Genomic DNA, 24,824 nt, shown 5'->3' with positions numbered 1-24,824 from the left:
GCTACTCTGAATGGAGGAAGATATAATATTAGAAAATCTTCCTGTCCTTTGTTGGTTACAGTTTTAGTGACTGTGTTTTCTTTCCTTCAATGCTTCATATTATTCAGAGATATTAAAAAATGCTAATTTCATGTCCAGAAGAAAAAGAATCAGAAATACAGTTAGTTCTTAATTTGCAAATGTTGCTTCTCTGTCTTCCTTTGCCCTCACATGCACATATTATCATCCTTTTCTGCATGTTTCCAGTTATTGTTTCCTGTAATCTCCTGCTTGATACAAGTTATTAGTTCAGTAAATCAACTTCCATAAGCTTAAGTTAGGAATGTCATCTTGTTTACTCTGTCAAAATAGCAAATAGAATGTCCTTCTGCATTTACCTGATTACTCTTCTAAATATGGATTCTGATCTACCCTCTTCATAAATAATTTCATTTTAAACCCAAAAGTGATAACTCCTGTGATAGCTAGTTAAGCTGTGATCTAACCAATGAAAGAACCACCATTTTAGACCTTGTCAAGAAAGTGAGTCCTGCTTGAGCCTTTGTCCTGAGATCTTGTTCTGAGAATATTTCTTACAACTAGAGCTCTTATGTCCAGTATTAATGAGGAGGGAAGATCACACTCAGCTACCACCTCCAGCCACATGTTTCACTTTGCTCTTCCACCCCAAAGATATCAATGGTTATGGTTTTAGGGTAATAGTTCACTTAGAAGGTTTATATTTTTACCCCTGCACCAAAAAAAGCAGTCCCTACTGTAAAGAAGGTTTGCCTTGATAACTGCTATTAATAAATATTTGTTACATAGCAGGATGGAAGGCATATGAAACATCTGTTGAATCGATGTCTAATGAGCGAAGTGATGAATGAGAATGATTGTAGCTCAATGATGATAGCGTTTTTGTCATGTTTTTTCCAACATTTTCCCCTGCAGTAACTGTAATATTCATTTGCACCTAAAGGCCTATTCTGGGTCAAAAAGTAGGAGCCAAAGCGAAAGGGAAGCTGACCATCTGAGTATAAATTTATCTCTTGAGAAATAATGTTTTATGGTATGATGCGAAATTGTTTTGTTCTTCAAGATCACAATGATAATATTTATTTGTATTCCCCCCTGGAATGTAAGAGAAAGATGTAATCCTTACATATCCTTTCAGAAGAAGTTTCTCAGATCTCATGAGGCCACAATTTTGGATGCTCTCCCATAATGAGAAGAATCTACAAATTGCTCCTGTTCCCCTTCATTAGTCCATCAGAGTTCTCATTTAATCGTCATTTTTTCCATTTCATGCTTTCCAGATCTGAAAATCTTTCCAGTGGTGGCCTTTATGCATTCTAATGATAGTTAATTAGTTGTCTTTCATCTAGCCTTAGTGTCTCTCCCAAACTATATTAAAAGCCAATGATTGTAACAATTCTAATGATCTGATGTGATATTGGACAGATCAAGTCTGGTCCCAGAATAATGAATAAAAAATCAAGAATAAAAAGATATGATACTTTCTTACACTTGATTTCTTTGCTGTGCTTCCTAAACTTATGCAATGTTGATTGACACTGGTGTGTGGTGTTGGGTTATCAAGGGCTTGAGAACAGTGTCACTAAATTTACAATCAAATTGAGACTAAAGGTGGTTGTACTAATAAAGATAATAAATTTGATATGTTTGTGTATGGTTTTTAACCTATGCTTTTAGATTATCTTTCCCACTCCTACAGTACAAATGAGATGGGATGTTAGCAGCCCATGGCTGAAATGAAAAACAGCATGGAATGAACAGGAGACGAGATGAATGAATGAAAAGATGAATAATATATTTCTTTAGAAAAATATGCAAATATACATCTTTTTGCTTTTAACATACTCTGTATTAATTTATACATGTACATAGCATAAACATTTCACATAATTTGGACAGAACTGCATGCAATTCTATAATAAGCTATTTTGTTTTCTTCAGCCCCTACTATATCAGCATAATAACATCTAAAATGTTTTAGCAATATATTATCACATTTGTACCAGAGCTGCCAGAAATACTCTGTTTTCCATGTTTGTAAACAAAAATAGAACAATACTACATAACACTGTGATTGGAAAAATACCTTCTTTTCAATTCCCCCCTTACATTCAGTAAAGGAGACTTAAACTACTTTAGTATCCAAAATTCATTTTCTCTGTAGAAATATAATTTTCTCTGGGTGCACTGAATATGTAACCATAGCAAATCAATTTATTATCTTTCCACAACTAAATCACTTCTGAAAGGCAGTGGCAAAATATGACATAGATGAGACTGGAGATTTGGAGGGTTTCAATGTACCTCCTCATTTAGTGTACAAATTAAATAATGGTAACTCTGATTACCGTTGCAAATTCACAAATTAATTTCAGGTGCCATTAATGATACTAGTTTATTCAGGATTATCAAAAATCTTATACTGAGAAGTAAAGAGAGATATGGGAATACAATACTGGATTTTAATGAGAACCGTTAAACATGAATTAATTTATGGTTAAATTTGTAGCAGCTAATTTTTTCCCCCTCCTGTTTTGGTAATAACAAGAAACAAGAGGTCAACCACAAAATGATTTATAATTAGCCCTCCTGAATCTTCCTGGAAAAGACTGAGATCTTGTTAAGCTTTGAAGCTGGGTTGAAAGCAGTTAATGGACTTATGTGGAGTCTTTTAATTACCAATTTTCAACAAATTTATCTCTTACTGCTAGATAGCACCCAAGGGCAAGAGGTAATCTGCTTTATAAACCTTGGAGTAATTTGCTTTATAAATCCTGGAGTTTAGGAAAGTGGAAAACTCTTTTTAAAGGGAGTATTGTCTTCCACTAAGAATTATATTTTTGGCAGTTTTGTAAAAATTTTTAGTGACAGATTTTTTTGTGACCTCTCAGTTTATAAATGTCAGCAACTAAAGTACATTCAACATTAAGACCAATTCTTTACAACAGCTAGGGCCTGCCCAGTGGACAGGATTATCCAAAACCAAGCTGAGCATGTAATGTTTCCAGCAAATTGACTCTAAATTTCTTTTGCATTCAAAGCATACATCTTCCTGCCAAATGCAGGTATTTTTCTTCACATATTTAAATAATCTCTCTATTAGAAAGCCACTTTGTCTTGCAGAGGTCATGTAGTTCATGTGGTTTACATTGTAAGGATGGTAAAACATCTCAGTAACATCAGAATTGACTGAAATTAAAAAAAAATAAAAATCAGATTCATAGCCAAATACAGAAATATTCTAATTCAAAATCCAGAGTTAAAAAGAAAAATATTGACAATGATTTTAATTTTTCAAAGTTATAAATGGCTCAAAATTGACAAGAAGCACCCTGTATCTGAACTAGGTCAATTTCATTGTTTTTCTTTGCTACTTGGCTTGCATTACTATGACATTTGCATCTCAGTCCTGGATGAATGATGGAGTTCACAAGTTGCAGTGGGAGATTCCATTCCTAGACTGTCTCCCAAAGCAATAGTACCAAGAATAACTTTCTTCAAATTTACTATGGACAAATTCACTGAATAATTCTTCACAAATGATATGTTCGGTTCCTGGGAGGATGGAGAACACTTTAAACGCATGGTGTTTCTCCCAGGAAATGATGGCTCAGTGATCACGATGCTGTGTTTGCTTCACATTCAAGCGGATGTCTCTTGCTCTATGATATTCAAAGGGATGATCTCAGCGCTCGCCTCGCCTTGGTTGTTGGCTGGTTCATTCCTCGGCTCCTGATGGCAGATGTAAACCGGGATGTCGCCGGCCTCCGCAGCAGCTGCAGCGCGAGCCGAGCGGTTGGAGGGGCGCCTCCCCCAGCGCTGGTTCCATTGAATTTTGAATTGGACCCATTGGCGCTTCACGGTGGTTTGGACCTGGAAGAGAAAAAGCAGCGTGATTTTTATATGATAGTCAGAAACGATCCATGCAAAGTTTATGAACATCATTCTTAGAGCTTATCAGATGTTAAAGAAAGTTAAATTGTAATTCTGATCTAAAGGGCTGGGCTGTGTATGCTGTGGCCACAGAATATACTTGGAAGAAGAATTTGCAAATGGAAGAACTGAGTTACTTGCCTAAATTACCCCTGACAAGGTTATTTGCTAGTTTTAAGAACAAGTTTCTTTAGCTTTCATATCCAATGAATAAAAGTTGATTTGGTTTACCAGATAATGTGGTATGCATGTCATAATAGGGAGAAAGATTGACAAAACTTTTTGTATGCTACGATCCCTGATAAGGCAGAAGTTTTTAAGTGTGCACATGAAAAATATATATGTAAACCATAGCACAGTTCTGGATTTTATGATAACGGCCTCATACCGTGAACTTTTCCTTGTCCGACATGACTTGAGAGGGGGTATGCCAGACACACCTCTAGTTAATGCCATGACAACTTTTTAAGAATAAGATTTCAATCTCTTTCTTTTGAAAGACTTCTAAAATGTAAATAAACTTGCCAGACTTGTTTTATAAATAACAATAAATTATATATTGAACACAAGAGGTGAAGATGTTAACATCAGAAAGCTCTAAATATGAAAACTACAATAACCACAACTGAAAACAGTACCACAGACAGTGAATTTGCTTGTCTAGCTCTGCTTTTTATAGAGCCAAATTCAACTTAGTAGTTAAGTTCCTCCTTCCTGTTGTCTCCAAACTTCTTGCTTTTCTCTATGGCTGAACAAAACTAAAAAAGAGATTATTGCAATAATCTCTATTCTGTGTTTCTGAGTTTCTATTGCTTTGTACATATGACAAACTTACTTAAAAATATTTGCATCAATTTATTAATACATCCTTAGTTCATTCTGCTGCCAAACTCACATATGACAGCTAAACACATGAGAGAGAAACTGGGGAATATATAATGTGAAATAAATCATGAAAACTACTTGATCATGGAGAATCATTTTATCTACTTTACATTTGTACAAATCTGAAAGATGAGAAAAATGACAGCAAAACCGATTACTGTTATAAAACTATATGTATATTATAAGGCTGAATGGTTCTGTGGCAAATATACTTTTTTTCTGTATCTAGTAGAGTAACAGTCTCCTCTGAGAATTATATTGTTCAGATATTTTTAAAGATTTTACTCAGGGAAAGACAAAGTCAAATGATTCCTCAAAAAGCAACTAAACGGAGTACAGAAATTGTAGCTGGAGAAGTTTTTCTTCACACAGCACAGCAACCGTAAGGTTTGAGGTGACAAATGGCAATCAGAATTATTTAGTAATCTGATAATTTGGAATAGTAGACTTTTCAGATTATGGAGGCAACACATCCTGAGTTTTGTTTTACTTTGTTTTGGAGGTAATGAGTGGTTGCATGCAGGGTACTTAATATCTAAAGTGATTTAAAACAGACAAAGACAAAAACTTTAAGTGCTAAGGAATAAGGTGGGCCATGCAGCTAAAAGTTGTATTGAAAAAAGCCACGCAGGAACAAAAGATAGAATAACAAGTTTCAGCCGTTTATTGAGTGTTTACTATGTACATAAGTATGTGATCTGTATTATTTAATCCTCACAACAGCCCTATGGGAAGGGCACTATTATCTTCACTTTACGGATGGGGCACTGAGGTTACTCAATGTGTCCAAAATCATATAGCTAGAATGTGGCAAAGCCACAGCACCAAGCAGAGCCTGGCTTTATTTGGATGGTACCATTACCGTCGCTTCAAATGCCAGGGTTATAATCTAGGAACCATCAAATGCCCCACGGAGAAACTGGGAAATATACAGGTTCAGCACGTTTTTGGAGAAGCAATGTCTCCAGTCAAAGGAAGCTGATAGGCTGGGCGCGGTGGCTCACACCTGTAATCCCAGCACTTTGGGAGGCCGAGGTGGGCGGATCACGAGGTCAGGAGATCGAGACCATCCTGGCTAACACAGTGAAACCCCGTCTCTACTAATAATACAAAAAATTAGCCGGGCGTGGTGGCGGGTGCCTGCAGTCCCAGCTACTCAGGAGGCTGGGGCAGGAGAATGGCGTGGACCTGGGAGGTGGAGCTTGCAGTGAGCCGAGATTGCGCCACTGCACTCCAGCTTGGGGGAAGGAGCTAGATTCCGTCTCAAAAAAAAAAAAAAAAAAAAAAAAAAAAAAAAAAAAAAAAAAAAAAAAGGAAGCTGATAATTTCCACTAATTCAGTATCTCTTAAATACCAAGATTTTCCTTGTAGCTGAAACTTACACAGATATTTACAAGTATCCAAGCAGGCAGTTACGAGTTTAGAGTTAGTTTGCAAAAGGATCCAGCATGAAAAACAGGTCTTTTATTTCTCACCTGTCCTTTTAAAATAACTCCCATCAGAGTATCCATTTATATTAATAAAGTACACAGCCCAGCATGGTGCCAAACGGTTTGATTTCTATTTTAATTTTTTAAAGTTATTATTATAGAAAGGATCACGGCCTTCTCTAATCACATCCAAAATTATAGCCTATCCTTTTGTGTGGAGATGGCAACCTGCTTTGATTTGTAAACTGTTCACATAATAGCAGGCCCTTAGCAGCATATAAAAGACACTTAAAGAATTATAGACTAATAAGGGCAATTATCTCCTACAATATCACAGGTTGAGCCTGATGCTGCTCTGATGACAAGAATAAGGGCGTTTAATCTGAAAAACAAAACAAAACAAAACAGGGAGAGTTTTGTCGCTCCTGAAAATAAAAGAAATGTTACTAGTTGTAAATGGGATAAATGTAACAACAACAAAAAGATTTGAATTATATAAATTCATCACTCACTAAAAAAGCAACACACATTTTACATTTTTTCCTAATTATATCCATTTATGTATTGCCAACTTAAAGAAGTAGAGCCCTGGTCTTACAGTTTGAAGGCATAACTATTACACCTGGCTCTATTAATAAGCTTTGTAAAGTTGGTATATTTAGGTCTCAGTTCCTACATTTGTACAAAACAAAATAAGGTTAGAGTCTTCATGGTTGGATTTGAATGTTTTTGTCTTTCACCTTTCTTTTCCTGAGTTCATTATAAGCACCTACTATAGTTACGTACTGCAGAATAGAAGGTGAGGTTTACCCCAGCAGTTTTGATCCAATGAATGCAAAGATTGTAATGCCTACTCCTTCACACTGTCACCACAATCTAACAGACCTGCTGCAAACTGAGCTTAACATTTAGAAATCATGATTAAAAAACAAACAAACAACAACAAAAAAAAAAACTTTAAATTCCCTGGAAGTTAAAAAGTAATTGCACACCTTTTTTTTGTTTGTTTGTTTGGTGTTTCTTTTTTTTTTTTTTTTTTTTTGAGATGGAGTCTTGCTCTGTCTCCCAGGCTGGAGTGCAGTGGCGTGAGCTCAGCTCACTGCAAGCTCTGCATCCCAGGTTGAAGCAATTCTCCTGCCTCAGCCTCCCAAGTAGCTGGGACTACAGGCGCCTGCCACCATGCCCAGATAATTTTTTTTTGTATTTTTTTTTTTTTAGTAGAGATGGCGTTTCACCGTGTTAGCCAGGATGGTCTCAATCTCCTGACCTTGTGATCTACCCACCTCGGCCTCCCAAAGTGCTGGGCTTACAGGTGTGAGCCACCACGCCTGGCTTAGATGGTTTTATATGACTTCTGAAAGCCAGATTCCTATTAAGTCCTATTAATTAGATGCTAAGGGATACTTGTGAATATTATTTACAAAGTTGTTGCCAACATTCTTTTCAGCCTTTTGGAGGCCATAGTGGCAATATCTCTGCTGGTCTCTGATTTTATCTTACAAAATCTATATGCTCTATAATTAAATTATTAATTTATCTATAATTAATCTATAATTAAGCACTTGATCAGGTCTTTTTGATTCTCATTCATTATTCCTTTTCCTATGTTTGGGGAAGATTTCTTGTTCTAAAAGATAATAATACATAAGTATCATTTATAATAAGGTTAAACTTTTTGAAAACATTTAACCATTGTATTTCTTAATTTTCTTAAATAAAATTTCCCGCATCTCCCCAATTCATTAAGTCAAGGTCATCCACTGCTTGAAACACAAGTATGATTGTGTCTAGAATAGTGGTTCTTAAAGTGTAGTCTCTGGGTCAGCAGCATCAGTGTCACCTGGGAACTTGGTTAGAAATGCAGATTCTCAAACCCCACCCCAGACCTACTGAATAGGAAACTCTGCTGCTAGGGTCAAGCAATCTCTGGTATCACAAATCTTCCAGGTGATTCTGATGTACACTCAAGTTTGAGAATACTGGTCTAGACCAAAGAAAATTATTGCTTAGCTTTGAGACTGTGAGTCTCAAAGCTGGCTTTCTTATATCTCTAGAAAGATATTGTATTGAAAATCAGGCTTTATTGAGTGGAGAATTTCTAAACAGAAAAAACTTCTCTTTGCATATCTTGTGAAAATCTTACTGGTCTGCAGACAGTATTTTACTAAAAGCTACAGGGTAGAAAACATGTAGAATATGATATAGGTAGAGACCCTCACAGACAGGAAGGGGAAGTGGTGAGTGCACAGCCCTAAGAGGCCTGAGAGGAAGAGGAGAGAAAGACAGTTGCACAAATGGCCTAAATGGCCTTACATTTCTCCTTCATGGTGGGAGTACCTGGGAAAATGGGGAGAAGAAATCAAGCAAGAGATAATTTGCTTTCTTAGGAACACTCCATTGTATCAAGTCTTTCTTTTCGATTCGAGAGCAGAATCTTGAAAATAGCTAGCCCTGAAAAGAAACTCCACATTTGCCCCTGGCACCATGCCCAACAGCAGAGCAGCAACGGCTATGGCATGTAAGGAAGATATATTCACAGGCTCTATATGGTGTGAAGAAAGGAGCTGGAGTTCCAGGCTCCTCAGGTGGCTTGGCGGAAAGAACTTGTGAATCAGAACAGGACTGTGGCTTCATCAAGGAGGTCACAGAGTGAAAAGACCTCTCGAGTGCTTAGTAGTAAGGGGAATCAGTGTGAACTTCAACAGTGGGTGCTGGCATTATAACTTGGTAGCCAGTTGCTCTTTTGGACAAAGGCTTTTGAAATTGACTGAATATTTTCTATAAAGAGACTGCTGTAAACCACTAGAAGCTGGTGGAATAGTCTCTTGAAAGCAGGATAAGCTACAGGAAATAAACAAAATTTTAGCTTTTGCACACTGCAATTTGTGACAGTTAAATGGAGATGTTTCTGATCATGCTACTTTCATCTATAAACTATTTTATCCACGAGGTACGGAGAATAGCAAGACACAAGAAAAGGGAGAAAATCCAGTGTGCTGTTAGAACTTTCATTTCTAAGCTACTTCTTGGAAACAAATTGTGCATTTTTTATAGCTGCAATCATCTTTTTCAGGTCTCTTAGATACCTACTAATTTACTGATATGTTTGGATAATCAATGTCTACTCACTTGGAAGAGTCATTGTAGGAAATGCTTGATACATAAGCATGCTCTATGGTCATCTCCTGATTCCTGTTACTTTAATTCTTCACATTCCTTTCCTGCTTCTATTCTACCCACTGACTCTCTATATGATTCATTTTCATAATGATCATTTCACCGATAACATACCAATCATGAATCAAAATTCAAAAATGAAATAATCATTTCACTGATAACATACCAATCATAATCAACATTAAATTGCACATAACACAATGTGATGTGATCTCATTGTTACACTGAGTTAGCCCCCTAGATTTGTGCTAAAACTCAGTATTCAGTCAGGCATCGTACCATCACAGCCCTATCTTAGATGCAGCTGGAAATAACTTCCTGCATGTGTGAGTGCCCTGCCTGTGTTCAATGTTGTAAGGTGATGCATTCACAGAATGCCCAACTGAGATTCAGATGCCTAAAATCCATGGGGCTGTGATATTACATTTGGCACAGTACACAATTTCTACATTATTAGAAATGTCACACTTGTACCTTCCCCCAGTAACGGAATCTTAATGAAAATGGAAATGGTTTCTTTACTTCAAAATCAGAGATAACATACACTCAAATGAACTCGAGACATTCAATTGCTAGGGTACCCCTGGGTTTTCTTTCTATGTCCGACACTTCCAATGACAGTATCATAGCTAAGACACAATAAATATTGTGGTATTTTTACAAATGCATGCAATCCTCTTGTGTTTTTCCAGGTATGCCCCACAGAGCTTGATTTCTTATATCAGCTCTATGTTGATATTATTTTAGATGAAAAAGTTTATTTTGCATGCCACCTGAAACAACCCAAAAGGCATGGATATACATTTACAGAAATTGATATAAACATGGGATGACTTATGCCCTACTCATTTATTAGCTTTTATCATTCTAAAAAATATTAAAATTCTAAAAATATTGCCACTCTAACAGCTGACAATGGAAGAATATCTTTTCATTTCTATTCTAGGCCCTTAGTCTAGCCTTTAGCAATAGTAAATGCACAATGTATTTTTGTTGAATGAAGGAATGAGTTGGCAGATGAATTGATGAAGAAAGGAAGGAATAAAATGTAATAATTAAAATGAAGAATAGGAACAATGAAAACTTTGTCATGTTGGGGTTAGAAACAGGTATGAACAGGTCACAGAATAACAAAATATTGTAGATGCTCACTAAATATTATTTAACTTAGAAAAAGGAATAGGGAAAAAATTATCCACTGACAATGGTTAGAAACATTTCTAATTACTAATAGGAAAGTAATATATTGATGTCTTGGCAAAATGTGATTTGCCTTGTATGGAATTATTCTTAATAGGAATTGATTTAAAATGTTCAAATATGCTTGGGCATTAAAAGTTGTGTGGTTCTAGAAAAAGTATACTAACATAGCTCCAGGAAGGAATTATAGATATAGGTAAGTTAAATGGGACTTAGTCAATTTAATTGAAAATCAGGAAATCTGTGTTCCAGTCTGGGTTATAACCATAACTGCATTTGTGACATTGGGTAAATCACATGATCTTTCTGGAGCTTAGATTTCTCCCCTGAAAAATGAGGAAGATTTTGAATCATGTTCCCTAAAACCCTGGAAGTTCTTTGGAAGGACGTCTGGAGCTATAGAAGCCCCACATTTATGTTTTATAGATTTGGCTCCCAGGAAAGATTTGGTTGGAAGAAAAGGTAACTCTGGCTAAAAACACCCTGAGAACAGAATGGATCAGCCATATGGCTCTCTAGATTTTACTGATCTAAATATTTGCATTGTAGATTATTTGAGAAACCTTTTTGAATCTTAACTTCAGGGTGATTTACAGACTCTGAATAAGTAGTAGGGCGCTAGCACCAAGCAACTGGAAAAAAGGTAGGAACTAGTACAAACCGAATGGAGATTGTCTGCCCTAGTTAGGGCTTGGGTCTTCCAAAAGGAATAGGCATATGCCTTCTCTTTCTAATGGCATCCAGAATAGCTTTCACTATTGCTGCTAAGGGTGCTGATCTGTCCAAGATGCAACCCGAGGAAATTAGCTGCCTGTCTGAATCATATTTACCGTTGTACTACACATCCACAGATAAGATTGAGCTTGGAGTAGTGGAAAAAACATAATGTTGATAATCACAAAACCCTATGAGGTCAACTGTAGAAGTGAGATGAAATGAAATGTGTACGGAGGCCCTTTGGAAAAAATGCTGCCTTTACATAAACAAGTGATAGTATTATAAGAAATGCATGCTTACCTCATTGTTGCAGAAGCAGTAGATGGTCGCAACAAAGAAGCCCTAAAAAGGGAAGGAAAAATACAGTTCAAGTTATTTTTGTGTTCATTTTGTTGTTTAGTAAACAACATGATAGACTGCCCGGAGAAGGCTCGATGAAGGAAAAAAAGCAAGAAAAAGAATTATCTACCATTCATAGTCAGTGCTGCACTATAAGAATATTCCATTAGAAATATATTTTTTCTTGTTAGGATTCCATTGTTTGGCTAAAAGGACAGCTCTAGTAAATCTAATTAATATTTTGCTCCCTTTAACGTGGAGATTTATAGCAGCATATGCTGACTATGGTGAATTTGAAAAAAACACTACGCTTCAAAAATTTAAAAATGGAGACCTTGTAGAATTCAGTAGAGGAATCTTTTATAAGGACAAGTGTCACAGTGGGTGGCTGTGGGTCTGTGTCCTGTGTTGTCACGGTGAACTAGCGCAGTACCATACCCACTGCCAAGTTCATCTCTCAGATAAGGACATGGACTAAGAAACTGCCTGAGTCCTGGTCACTGCTTGAAGATTTCTTGTGCCCAAGGTTTGATTATGGCCAAAAGCACAGTTTGAACTATTCAAACAATCCCTAAACTTTCTTTCTAGCCCTATTCATTTTGACCTCCTCCTCACATTAAACCTAATATAGAAAATAAAACTATTTTGAAATTTGTAATAGAGACAGCAAAACTCTGCCTAAGAGCCTGTGATAGAGTTACTCCTGCCGAGGACTCCCACATCCTATCTTGCTATCCAAATACAGCAGTATGCTTTCAGTGGGGCTTTAGATCTAGGGAAAAGTGAATGGAACTAGGGCAGCCATTCTTCTATCCAGTGTGGCAGACAGTGGACAGCCCAGGACAGCCCCTGAGAGTCCGATGCATTCTCTCCTGCATGAGGAGAGGCCTGGATACGACTTCCCTTTATAGCACTGAACCGTCATGAATGGATTCCTGACATTTGCCTGACAAATGGAGGGTGATAGAGCAGGAGGCATGGACAGCTTTGTGCAAATTCCTCATTACCTCAGAGCCAGCATTTATTTATAAAGGAAAATCTGACAATTTCTGTATTTATGACCAGGGAGAACATGCCTGGATGGGACCAGCTGAGGGCCCTGGGAATGACAGGAAAGCAGGTACAGAAAGAAACAGGAAGAAACAGCCTCAAAAAAACTGGTGTCCTTCAGAATTTTGTCTGGGCTTATTGAATTGGAGGCTTAAATGTTATGACATTTAAGATCATGGGTTCGTCAGACGTGCACAGTGGCTCACACCTGTAATCCCAGCACTTTGGGAGGCCGAGGCGGGCAGATTACCTGAGGTCAGGAGTTCGATACCAGCCTGGCCAACATGGTGAAACCCCATCTACTAAAAAATACAAAAATTAGCCGGGCATGGTGGCATACACCTGTAATCCCAGCTACTCGGGAGACTGAGGCAGGAGAATTGCTTGAGCCCGGGAGACGGAGGTTGCAGTGAACTGAGAGCGTGCCACTGCGCTCCAGCCTGGCGGACAGAGTGAGACTCTGTCTAAAAATAATAAATAAATAAATAAAATGATAATAATAAAAGATCATGGGCTTTAGAGTTAAAATCAGCTAGCTGAATAAGCACAGTAGTTGAATAAATACACCTTTGGCTTCCTTACCTGGAAATGAATCAGAGAGTGCATCACGTAGTCATATATTTTCCCAAGCATCTTGTTGGAAGGTCTCCAGGGAAAGACGACAAACTGGATTCCCAGCAGGGGCACAAGGATCATGGTGGCCTTCACAGCTTTCAGGTACATGTGGGATTCCGCCTCATGGGTTTCCCTCATTTTGGTCACAAGCACGCGGACAATGTTGAGCAAAAAGAAGAAATTGACCTGCAAATATATGGTGTTATGAGCAAATCATACAGAAAAGTATCACTTAAGAATGTGCACTGTCCTCAGTTTTTGTTTATCCAGTGTGAGCAACAAATGCTACCTACGTAGAACCAGAGAGTCTACCTGGGAAGTAGCACAATTTGCTCAGCATTTCTAGGGCTCTGGAGAAGTGGTTTAATTTTATGTTCCCTCCAGCGGTATATAAAACAGTTGCTTATCACCCTTGCCAGCACTTGCTATGAACACTCTTTTTAATATGAGCCTTTCCACGGCGGGGGTGGTGGAGGGTAGTATTACCTCATTCTTGTTTTAATCTGCATTTTCCTGATGATACATTAGCTGAACACTTTTTCATATATTTATTAGTCTTTATTTGGAACATTGCAGATACCTTCTTGGACTCTAAGTTTTGTCTTTTCAGTCTGTAAATGTTGTCTTCATTTTAATGTAGCTGATTTATCAATCTCTTCCTTAAGTGCCTTTTGTATCCTGCTTTAGAAATCTTTCTGTATCTGAAGCTCATGAAGATAGTCACCTAATGTGTCTTTTTTGGGAGGCCTCTATGGTTTGGTCTTTCACATTTAAACCTACAGTTAACTGAAAACACATTTTTTTTGTGTCTGGTTGTGGAAGGAATCAATTACTGTTTCCCCCACACATATGCAATTGCTGAATACATGTTTGATATTTTTTCTGTATGTATATCTAATTGACCATCTCTTTCCTCTGCTCAAAAGTGTTGCTGTCATAAATCAAGTGCCCATATTTGCATGGGCAGCTCTTTCAAAATGATAATTAATTGCTGAATCTTTTTTTTTTTTTTTTTAGTTTTGAAATGCACTAATGTGCATTTCCTTTGGTCATGAAATTAGGAATTCCAAATATATCAATTTCTGTTAATTTATAGTCATTCACAGTGAAGTATGCATATAATCATCTCATATACACATTTTTAATTTGGATCCTGGAATCTGCATTTCCTTAAAAATTTCTAGATAATTAAGGCAAGAAATGTGTGTTTTAGAATTTTAAATATAAGAGTAATTGCTAAAGATTTTACTTCATTTATTATTTTATTAGGAGATATTTTATAACCATGAATTTATGAGTAGCTATTATTACTTTTGTTATTTTTAACAGATAAAGATATGGAGCAGTACTAAGTTTTAATGACCTAGAGTTAGAGATTATCTTCCAAAAGTACCTGAAAGACTATTTAATCTAACTTTTTCCTTAAAAAAATCAGGGGACATTTTTAGGTTAATTGATTTATCTAAATTTTCAGAGCTGGTAGATGATAGAGCTAAGACATGAGGCCAAGTCTACTGAATCCTAGGTAAGTAAGAACAGTAGCATCCTCATTAAGAATCTGACATTTGGCTGGAGTCCACTATTTATTACTATCTCACTAATTGAACTTGTGTTGAATATTTGAATTTCTGGACCTTAAGTTCACAGAACCAAAGACTTTTAGAGCTCTGGAAAGTCAAAGTTTTCAAAGATCCTAGATGTGCATAACACAAATAAACTTCTTGCAGCCCCTTGGCCTCTCACCTTTACCTAGGGAGTCTAGTTATAAAAGTCTTAAAATATGAGCTACATTGCTGTTATAGTGTGAGTCTGTAATGAAAATGAGCTCATGATAACCCCTCCATGTGTAAGTAAAAGGCATTTTTTTGAAGATTCTAAAATCAAATTGCTTTTTTTTACTATAGAATACCGTCAAATTAGCTTCATTTTGAAGTTATAAAACATGATAAACAGAACCATATGCACAGAAATCTCAACTAAGAGATAACACCACTAATATTGCAGTAAAAGACTAATTCTCACCACAAGTGCCGCCATGACAGGACCATGGATTATGTAAAGCAAATGGGTTTCCACACTCAGCCAGCAGCTGAAAAAGGGTGAGGGGACACATTAATACACAAAAACATTTTGTTTATGAATATATTAACTTAAACATCACCATAATACTTACTTGTCATTGAAGTACACGGCCCTGGTAATAGCATGGATAGTGGTTGGCACCAGCGGAAACCCTACAAATGTGTAAAGTACAAATCACACTTGGTTTCTTGGTCATAACCTTTAAGTATAGCTGCATGGAAAATGGTACTGTACTTGCAAAAATACTGGCAAATTGAGTGTATTTGTCAAGATGTTCCCCTGATATTTTCACAAAAATCATCTTTGGTCAAGTCAGTCAAAATGTTCCCAGTTAGAACATTATGTGCTTCCGGAGAGTTTGGTTAAGAGCATCCAAATAATTAAAAGCCTTTTACAAATTGCTGAGTGTAGTAGGTACACGATGACTATTATTACCATTGTTATGTTTGTAATGGTGACTATTAACTGAGACCAGAAAGCCTTTCATTGTAGGTGAACTGGGCTCTCTCATGGAGAGGAGCTGGGTCACCCCAGCGGGATGTGACCTGGGACGGTGTATGAAAGCAATAGTCTGATTGCTCCTAAAGCCTTAGCTGATGTTCACATTCTTTCTTCTAGACTTTTTTGTTTTTCTGTCTGTTTATATCTCATGTGGTGATTCTGTTTCCTTTTAATATGAATACTTCAGAGAAGCCAGTACGTTCCCTACTTTCTGTATGTTCTGGCTAGAGAAACTTTATGAAGGCAGCTTACTGTACCTCCCTGACTAAACTCAAAGTGCTAATAAAAAAAAAAATTTTTTTTAAATTTATAAACAGGAAAATGGAGACATTGGAATATGTCCTTCTAGATTATAATTTTTAAATCAATTTGTATTCTATAAGTATAACCTAAAGTTGTAATTTTCATTAAAAAAGAAAAAATAAGTCTTTTTACTCAAATGTACAACAATAGAATATTGCTTGATTTGATTGAGACATCTGTAGAAAGAAATTTTGTTACTGTCATCAGATTAAGAAATGTGTCTTAGGAAAGAATTAAATAAATGCATTTTTATTTTCTGTGAGTTATATACAAAAAGGGGTCTCAAACTATTGAATTTTCACCTGAGAACAACCTCAGCTTTTAAACCCAGGAAGCATATATTTAATAGGACCATAGATTTAATGTTTGGCCTGAAATAATTTTGAGTTTCTTTCACAAAACATGATTGTGTTATTCGCTGCAGTTCTAACATACCGTTTTCCCACTTGGGCTCAGACACAGAAACAAAAGTCTCTGAATTTATTTTGAGATGCATATTTTAGAATTAGACAGAAAGAGACGCATATGGAAAACTGAATCCCACCTCACCATTTTGTAGAAAGGAAAGTGCTTTCTACTTCATCTGGAGAGGAGTATAGACCCCACACCTTTTAACATCCGGGGCTCTTTGCCTTCCTCTGGCTATGATGCCTCCTTTTAGGTAGTTTGTTTTTCTGTTTTTTTCTTTTTTCTTTCTATTCTTCTCAAGGTCCCAAGATCCATAACAACCCATTCCTCCCACCAAAGATAATAAGATTCAGAATAATCCTGTCTCTGTAGGGTTCATTGTTTTTAGAGGGATTTAATAAATTCTATTTGTTCAATGTAGAAATCCATGGTGGAAATTTCCTTCCTTTGATTTTTAACAAGGGGAAAACCAGCAAGCCAAGGCGAAGAAACAGTTTGAAGAGGGTTGCAAAATAAATGATTTTCCTGAGAACTAAACTTCAGTATTTGAAGTTACTTCAATTGGAGAGCAATCAATGACTAAGTGGTGCCATGTAGACTTGGAAGGGAGTAACTATTGAAAGAACCATTCTTTGATTTTCTGTTGGGCAGAATTTCACCATCAGACACTTGTTCACCCAGTGGCTGATATTTACAATGTCTCTTACAATTCTTTGAGATTGGTTTCAAATCCTAGAGTTGGTAACATTATTTACAGCTGAATTAAATGAATGGGCTTTATATCACCTGCAAACGAATTAGGTGCTATAATACAACTGGGCTTTTTTGGGCCAAATTTTCTGCAGTCTAACTTTCAAGGCTCTTTTAAAAGTAGGTAGATTTTGCTTTTTTTCTGGCATTGTAAAATTTAGAACCTATCATACTGTCTTCATGTGAAAAAAATTTTCAAAGGACTATAAAAATATTATCCAGAAGAGACTTACTCTCTTGCCCCATTAAACTTTATAAAGTTTCTGTGAAGCTATTTTTTCTTGAGAAATTAATTGGTATTAATTTTACCCATTGTCCTCCCATCCAAAGATAATGCTTGCTTAAAGTTCTAAGAAAGGAGCCATTGCTTTAAAATATGCCAGTTTTGTTCTCAGAGTTCAGATTTGGCAATGTGATTTTTCAGTGGTAACAAGTTTGGTGGAATTTTGGGGTGTGTGTGTGTGTGTGTGTGTGTGTGCATGTAGAAAGATAGTCTTAGTTTTGGCACGTTCCTTCTCTGTGCAGACCCTCATGTTCAGCACAGTTGGATTGAGATTTTTTTTTTTTTTTTTTTTTTGAGACGGAGTCTTGCTCTGTCGCCCGGGCTGGAGTGCAGTGGCTGGATCTCTGCTCACTGCAAGCTCCGCCTCCCAGGTTCACGCCATTCTCCTGCCTCAGCCTCCGGAGTAGCTGGAACTACAGGCGCCCGCCACCTCGCCCGGCTAGTTTTTTTGCATTTTTAGTAGAGACGGGGTTTCACCGTGTTAGCCAGGATGGTCTCGATCTCCTGACCTCGTAATCCGCCCGTCTCGGCCTCCCAAAGTGCTGGGATTACAGGTTTGAGCCACCGCGCCCAGCCAGGATTGAGATTGTTAAAGGGCTTCTACAAGTCTTTTGGAGACTGAACTCCTGCCAGTACCTATGTTCCATCATTCCTTGAAGGACCTAGGACTTGACTCTATTCTCTGAGACCAAGACTAGAAGAAGACTGAAAGCATACAGACAGAGGTGAAAGTGGCTCAAAACTTAGCTGCAGAAAATACATACCCCAGCCCAAGAGATAATACCACCGCAAGCGTTGCTTCTCAGTAAACACGGCCATGACGATGAGTGTATGAAGATAGATCCCTTCACAGAGCATCCAGAAATAGTTGCAGGCCATCATGTACTGGTGGAAAAAATGCAAAATCTTGCAGCTCACCTGTCAGAAAGAAAGGAAGATACTCAGAGGAAGACATAGGTAAAGATCTGGCAGTGAACACAGAGTAAATGTGAAAAGAAGCCAAAGTATCTGCATTCAGCTTGCAAGGCAGTTTCCCAAGTATCTGTAAACATGTGCCACCCGCTATACCCACAAATCAGAGTGAATGCACAGATCACTGGTATTACATGTAAATAGCCAAATAAGCCAGTGGAAAACTAGTCCACAAAATGTTCTTCCTTGTTACATTCTGGGGACTTACACAGATGGGATCATTTTCCTTCAATTAGTCAGACTCATAATCTTAGGCACTATCTAGGGATTTGATGCATGACTTTTATGGCCCCTTTTCTATGGTCAATGAAGCAAATAACCCAGATATTTTTAATGCTCCTCCTGAAATTCACTGATTTGTTGATGATGTCCCTTTAGCAGTAAAGAGGAGAGAGTCAGGTGATAAATTTCACGTCTAAACCCAGGGGATATGCTGAGCCTAGCTGCTGTTTATGCTTTTGTTTTCATATGGGAGCCTTGGTTTACATAGTGGGATCAAGCCCTCTCTGGGCACAGAGATTAGGATGACATCCTTGCTGAGAACTCAATGCAGATATAGGAGCTATACCCTTAGAAGAGTCAGATCAATATTGTTGTCTGTATAGAAATAACCATTGCTTATACTGCATAATGGAATACTTTTATTCACTAGTCACTCCTGGAATAGGATTTTTCATCTTGGTACATTAGCACTTTGGAGTAGTTTTTTGTTGTTGTTGTGGGGGCTGCCTTGTATATTGTTGGGAGTTTAGCAGTATAACTAATTTCTATCCACTAGATATTAGTAGCATCTCCCACACACTCTTGACAATCAAGTGTCTCCAGATGTTGCCCAGTCTCCCCTGGGGAGCAAAATACCCCCAGTTGAGGATGCCTGACTGAGGGTACTTAGCTGTGCTTATCTCTTAACAACTATAACAACAACAATAATGACAACAGAATTTAGCATTCAAAATCTTAGGTATTAAGGAGTAGTTATTTGCATTACTATTATTTTACCAAATACTCTGTTTTACATTATGTTGCTTCTTATTTTGAATTTGACTGCATTTTAGGCCTTTTCATTAAAAAGCAAGATAGCCATGAAGTGACTTTCAGTACTGTAGCAACCTTTTCCAAACTGTGCATTTTATTTAATGCATAAAAGTAGTAATTCGTTTACTCAGAACCTGTTGTGCTGAGCCAACAGATATTCTATTGTGTTTCCTTTTCTATCAGGGTTTATTGAACATAAGGAAAAGCCCCCTGGGCCCAGGAGAAGGCAGATATGGCATTGTCAGAGGTAGAATCAACCTCTGATTCTGACCAAAGTGGTACAGTGGTGCAGATAATTAAAAACACCAGGTAATCTAAAAGTAATTTATATTTGGCTCAGAAAAGCACTGGCTTCCCTTCCCCCCATCTGATTACCTTCCTAACTGGGATTATTTGATTTAATATAATGTTAGTTTTGTATTTTCTAAGCAAGTACTTGCTATATTTACCTAACACCCAAATATATAAGTAAAATATGAAATTCAGTTGTTACTCTGGATTCATTTGGAAGACTATTCTTATTTTAAAGTCCTATTCCTTCAGGATCCAGAAATTAAGCATACGTTTTGGAGGCTGTCATGTGGGGAGAAGGAGATGGGAAGAGAACAAAGATGATGGTCTTATGCCTTTGTCACCCAGAACAATTTTGGCATCAAGTTTTATATACAGTTAATTATTGTTATTTTCAGTAGTTATGGTCTATAAAGTTTCTTCAAAAACTGAAATAGCAAATACTGAGCCATTGCTCCTAGGGGAAACACATGGTTAGGTTCCTATAAGCCTCTGGTCACAACATTTTCATTGAGCAATCGATAGCTAACTTTGTTTTATGTGTTTTGTTTAAAGACACTTTATTTAACGTATGTTGCTGCTTCATTCACACCGAACTCTCAGTCAATAGCACTATAACTTCTACCTGAAGGAAACTTCACTGACACACACATATTCTCTGTAAGCCACATCACCGCTTTCTTGTACTTAGGAACACCATACAGCACTTCAATGTTATGCGTGGGGGGCTATTTAAAACAGTAAAATCACCAACAAAATTCATAAAAATGTAAAAATCGTGGCAATAAATAGACCACAAACAGGACATTTGTTTATAGTATGAGAACTGAAATAAGAAGGCACAGAGCATTGCCTTGTTTAACCTCAGCTGGGAGCTGCACATCAGGTGGCTCCAATTTCTGGACACTCTGTGAGTGTCTGTGAATGATAGTGAATCTGCTAGTATTGATTTGGGGTTTACAAATAATTTATAGGAAAAAACAAATTTTCAAAGGTGAAATTCATGAATAAAAATGAGAGTTGACCATATTTGGGTTTGGCGTAAGGTATTGTTTGGAGGCTAAAGGCCTCAAAAGCTCACACAAATTTTGAAAATCACCAGTCTATTCATTTTTAAAATAAACACCTCATGAAAATAATTAGAAATATCCAGGTGATCAAGCTATTAGAATTTTTCACAAAAATAGTTTAGCACTTAGATCAATGTTTCATAACTAAGGTGCATTTGAGGTGTCACTTGAGAATTTTTTAACAAATACACATAACCATACCTCATCTCTCTTTTTGTTTTCAAACTATTTTCCAGAATTTCTAATTTAGGCTCCTGGTTAAGAATCCTGTGCCCAAGATATTCAAGGTAATTCAGTTGCATTGAACAAACATTTATGGAACACCTGCTATGAGCCAGGAACTAAGCCAGCTCTGGGAGTATCAACATGAATAAGATATTGTCATATAGCCCCTGACTTAATTGTAACCTTTCCATCAAGGGTGGAGTAAACCAGGCATTAAACAAAATGATGGGGTCTCTTGATTAGGGTTAGTCCCTACTGCCATTCTGAGATGGTTTCTTAATTAGTAGCATGGGGTATTAAGGAAGTCACTCTCAGATCAAATAAGCTAAGTAACTTTTCACTAGCTTTCTAAAGGTAAGTCACACCAGTGTAATTTTGTTTAAAGTAGTATGATCTCCCAAATTGCAAGACAAAAATCTATATTCAAATAATATAAATGCATCACTCCCAAGTAAAATAAGAAATACTTGAAGCCAAAAGTAGATAAAATTTGAGAGTTATGCTCTATTTTATTTTCTTCATTAACATAAAAAGATATAAGTGAATGATAAGTAAGTAAAAATCATACTATCCATTTTGGCTTCAGTGAGTCGTAACACTATTCAGTGCCCTTACTACTAGTTCATGTTTTAATAAAAATATACAGTTTGTTGAGCAGTATGTAACTTTCAAGTGGAAGGGATCCTTCAGTTTTTTGGCTGGGTACACTATTTCATCTGTCTTTTCCACAAAATGCCCCAAAGGGCACTTATAATAATTTGATTAAAATGGAATCAGAATTATAGAACAGTTTTTCCTTAGTCTAATGAATCAAGTCAACCTCAAAACTTTATACAAGATAGATGCTCAGCAGTGAATTTATTTCCTATTATATTTTTCAAGGACACTTAAGAAAATTCCTCTGATCTACATAACATAGGAAATCTTGTGTGGCAATATGTTCAAGAACCGTTGATAAGGGGGCAAAGAGTGCTTCCAAATGTAAACTGCTTTGGAATTTTTGTTTTTTAAGAAAAGAGCAACCTTATAATAGATAATCAAAGTTTTGAGGTGTTTTTCTGTTGTGGTGGGGGTAGAGGAAGACCTTCAGTATGAGAAATAGAAAGGAGACCAGAGCTGATCTGTGAAAACAACGAAAAGCAATGATCATGGCCTATGTCCTACTTTTAAGCAATTGAAAATCCACCATGAAGTATTCGTGGCACCATTTGCACCACAGGCCTACTACCAGGTATAACAGGGAGCTAAGGAATACTATCTTGCCTTTCAGAATGCCTTCCATCATCTTCAGAATGCCTGAAATGCCATATGGTTTCATTTCTTTAGCTTAAAGCTATTTTCCTTGCTAAAATGCCAACACCTCAGAAAGGGATTACACACACATTTTACCCTATCACTCTCTGAAATCATACAGTAGGAAAATTGAGGGGTTGGGGGATCATAGAGAATGCAGATTTGGAATGTGATTTATCAAATATTTATTGAGCTTGTATTGTATTGCAGGCAGTAGGCTAGAAGATCCAAAGTTGTCAGAGTCCCTACTCCTAAGAAATTTACCATCTTGACAGGTTCACAAAGAGAAGACCCAGGGAAGTGTTGCCAAAAGTAAGCACTCTGAAAACTTTGGCAAGGGCCAAGCCTGTGCATATTTCATTATCAGGGTATACTTAAATCTCATGATACATTTCGTGTGCACAAAAACTCTTAGCTTTCACACACACACACACACACACACACACACACTACTGCAATTTCTCCCTCTCATTGGTAAAATTGGGGTATTAGATTCAACTTCTGTGTTGATTTCATATGGCTAGGTATAATAACACATTAAGGAAAATTTTGTGAGATGTTTTAGTTTTGTTTTGCTGTAAAACACATTTGACAAAGGATAATTAAAAAGAACAGCCATATGTTTCCTATATTCTGCCAGGATTTGATTAAAATGCACACTTTAGATAAGATCTTTTGGTTTTTCAAAACGGTGGCTAAGTTTGATGCAGTAACTGTGCTTGCATTTTTGTGTCCAATCCTGGGCTAGGGCTACAAAAATAAAGTTCAATGCTTGCAATCAAGGAAGTTACCTTCAGGTGGGGAGACACATACATAAACAAATAAGTGCCACAATGTACAATGATTTCTAGAAAAGGTAATTTTTGTAGCCTACTTTAAGACAGTTAAAAATTCTCTTCTCAGTTAAGTCAGAGGAGAAAAAATGGATCAAACTAGTAGGGCTTGTGTTATTAATATTAAATAATCTACCCAGTTTGTGTGAAAATTTACAAGGAACAGATTAGCAGATTCTGCCAAAGTCAAACACATTCTGCTCTTCTTCCAACTTTTCTATTTTCTATTTTTGGGGCTGCAATATAGGTTACTTTATAGTAAAAGAGGGGACTGACTATTAATTTACTTTTCAAATTCACATGGACAAAACTGAGGCAAAATGAAGATCCTGAAGAGTATCTTCCCCATTTCTTTAGTTTTTAGGGGGCCAAATAAATATGTCTGGAAACTTACAGCAAACAACTAAAACCACATACCCCACTATAGAAACATATTAATAAATAAAATATTTAAAAATTATTTTGAAATGGTCTAAAGAGTACCAACTCCAAAATACTTTGCACTGAATCAAAGCTGCCAATTTTACTTCTGTCAAGTTTTGTTTCAAAACAGAAATAAACTTTGCTATATGTTCAGCATGATCTCTAATGATTAAAGATAATTATTTACATTTCCCTGAAGCTTCTAAAAACTTTTTCTCATCAGTTCGCTTTAGCACAGAAGGAAGAGTGTGAAGTGATGTTTACTTGAGTAGGTGAAGACGAATCAATAAGTCAATTTCTAAATATTTTACCTGAAGAAATAGACATTTTAAGAGAGACTGAATAGTAAAGATTTATGGTCTATGTTGGTTAAATTGGTCAGGTTAATTTTTTTTATTAAGTTTTATTTAATGTATATCTAGATTACATATTGAGTGAACATGTAATTGCTGTTAAATATGTTTCTACCTGATCCATTTTTATGTCTCTGCGGCCTCTTCCATCTCCACCCTCAGGACTTAAACCCAATAATATTTATATAGAGAGCGAGCAGCAGCTGCTTATTAAATCAAAATGAATATGGCTTTTGGTAGTGTTTATAATGTTGTTCGATTGAAAATATTTTAACTCCTAATTCGATATTATTTTATCAAGTATCCAAACAAGAGCTGCTTATCTATGATCTGACAAATAAATTCCAGGGAACTTTTAACCTAACAGCACATTAATTCTTACAAATGTCTGCAAAGATCAGTACATACCTGCAGGGGTCAGGCTGCTGACATCAATAGAAAACTTAAAATGCTGGGTGAATTCCTGTGGGGGCATCTTAAATTTTTGTCAAGTTTTTCTAGATTTCCAGTGTGGGTTCTTTAGAGGATAGCAGTCCCTAAGGTCTGCTATACCCTGTCATTTATCCCCTGCAGTCTTGGTTGAACAGGTATTTCCCTTTGAACTATGGTCTTCAGACTGGGCATGCATATGTGCCTTT

General features: G+C 36.7%; 1 protein-coding gene across 3 annotated transcripts in view; it reads right to left on the bottom strand.

Moving 5' to 3' along the window:
- Positions 1 to 1,792: 1,792 nt before the first annotated feature.
- CALCR (calcitonin receptor) overlaps positions 1,793 to 24,824 on the bottom strand; it is a 152,080-nt gene continuing 129,048 nt past the window's right edge. For 2 of the 3 annotated variants that reach the window (XM_023226694.2, XM_023226695.2), the window contains exons 8-13: positions 18,456 to 18,609; positions 15,538 to 15,598; positions 15,387 to 15,453; positions 13,332 to 13,550; positions 11,661 to 11,702; positions 1,794 to 3,891 (exon numbers count right to left, since the gene is read on the bottom strand). In XM_023226694.2, coding sequence (XP_023082462.1) covers positions 3,661 to 3,891; positions 11,661 to 11,702; positions 13,332 to 13,550; positions 15,387 to 15,453; positions 15,538 to 15,598; positions 18,456 to 18,609 — 774 coding nt within the window. In that variant the 3' untranslated portion in view covers positions 1,794 to 3,660. Of the gene's footprint in view, positions 3,892 to 11,660; positions 11,703 to 13,331; positions 13,551 to 15,386; positions 15,454 to 15,537; positions 15,599 to 18,455; positions 18,610 to 24,824 lie in introns of all 3 variants that reach the window. The other variant, XM_023226693.3, reaches the window with a different exon arrangement.

The sequence above is a fragment of the Piliocolobus tephrosceles genome, chromosome 8 (assembly GCF_002776525.5).
Source record: "Piliocolobus tephrosceles isolate RC106 chromosome 8, ASM277652v3, whole genome shotgun sequence".
Taxonomy (NCBI): domain Eukaryota; kingdom Metazoa; phylum Chordata; class Mammalia; order Primates; family Cercopithecidae; genus Piliocolobus; species Piliocolobus tephrosceles.
Note: the sequence above shows the minus strand (reverse complement) of the source record. Positions and strands in the feature narration are given on the sequence as shown.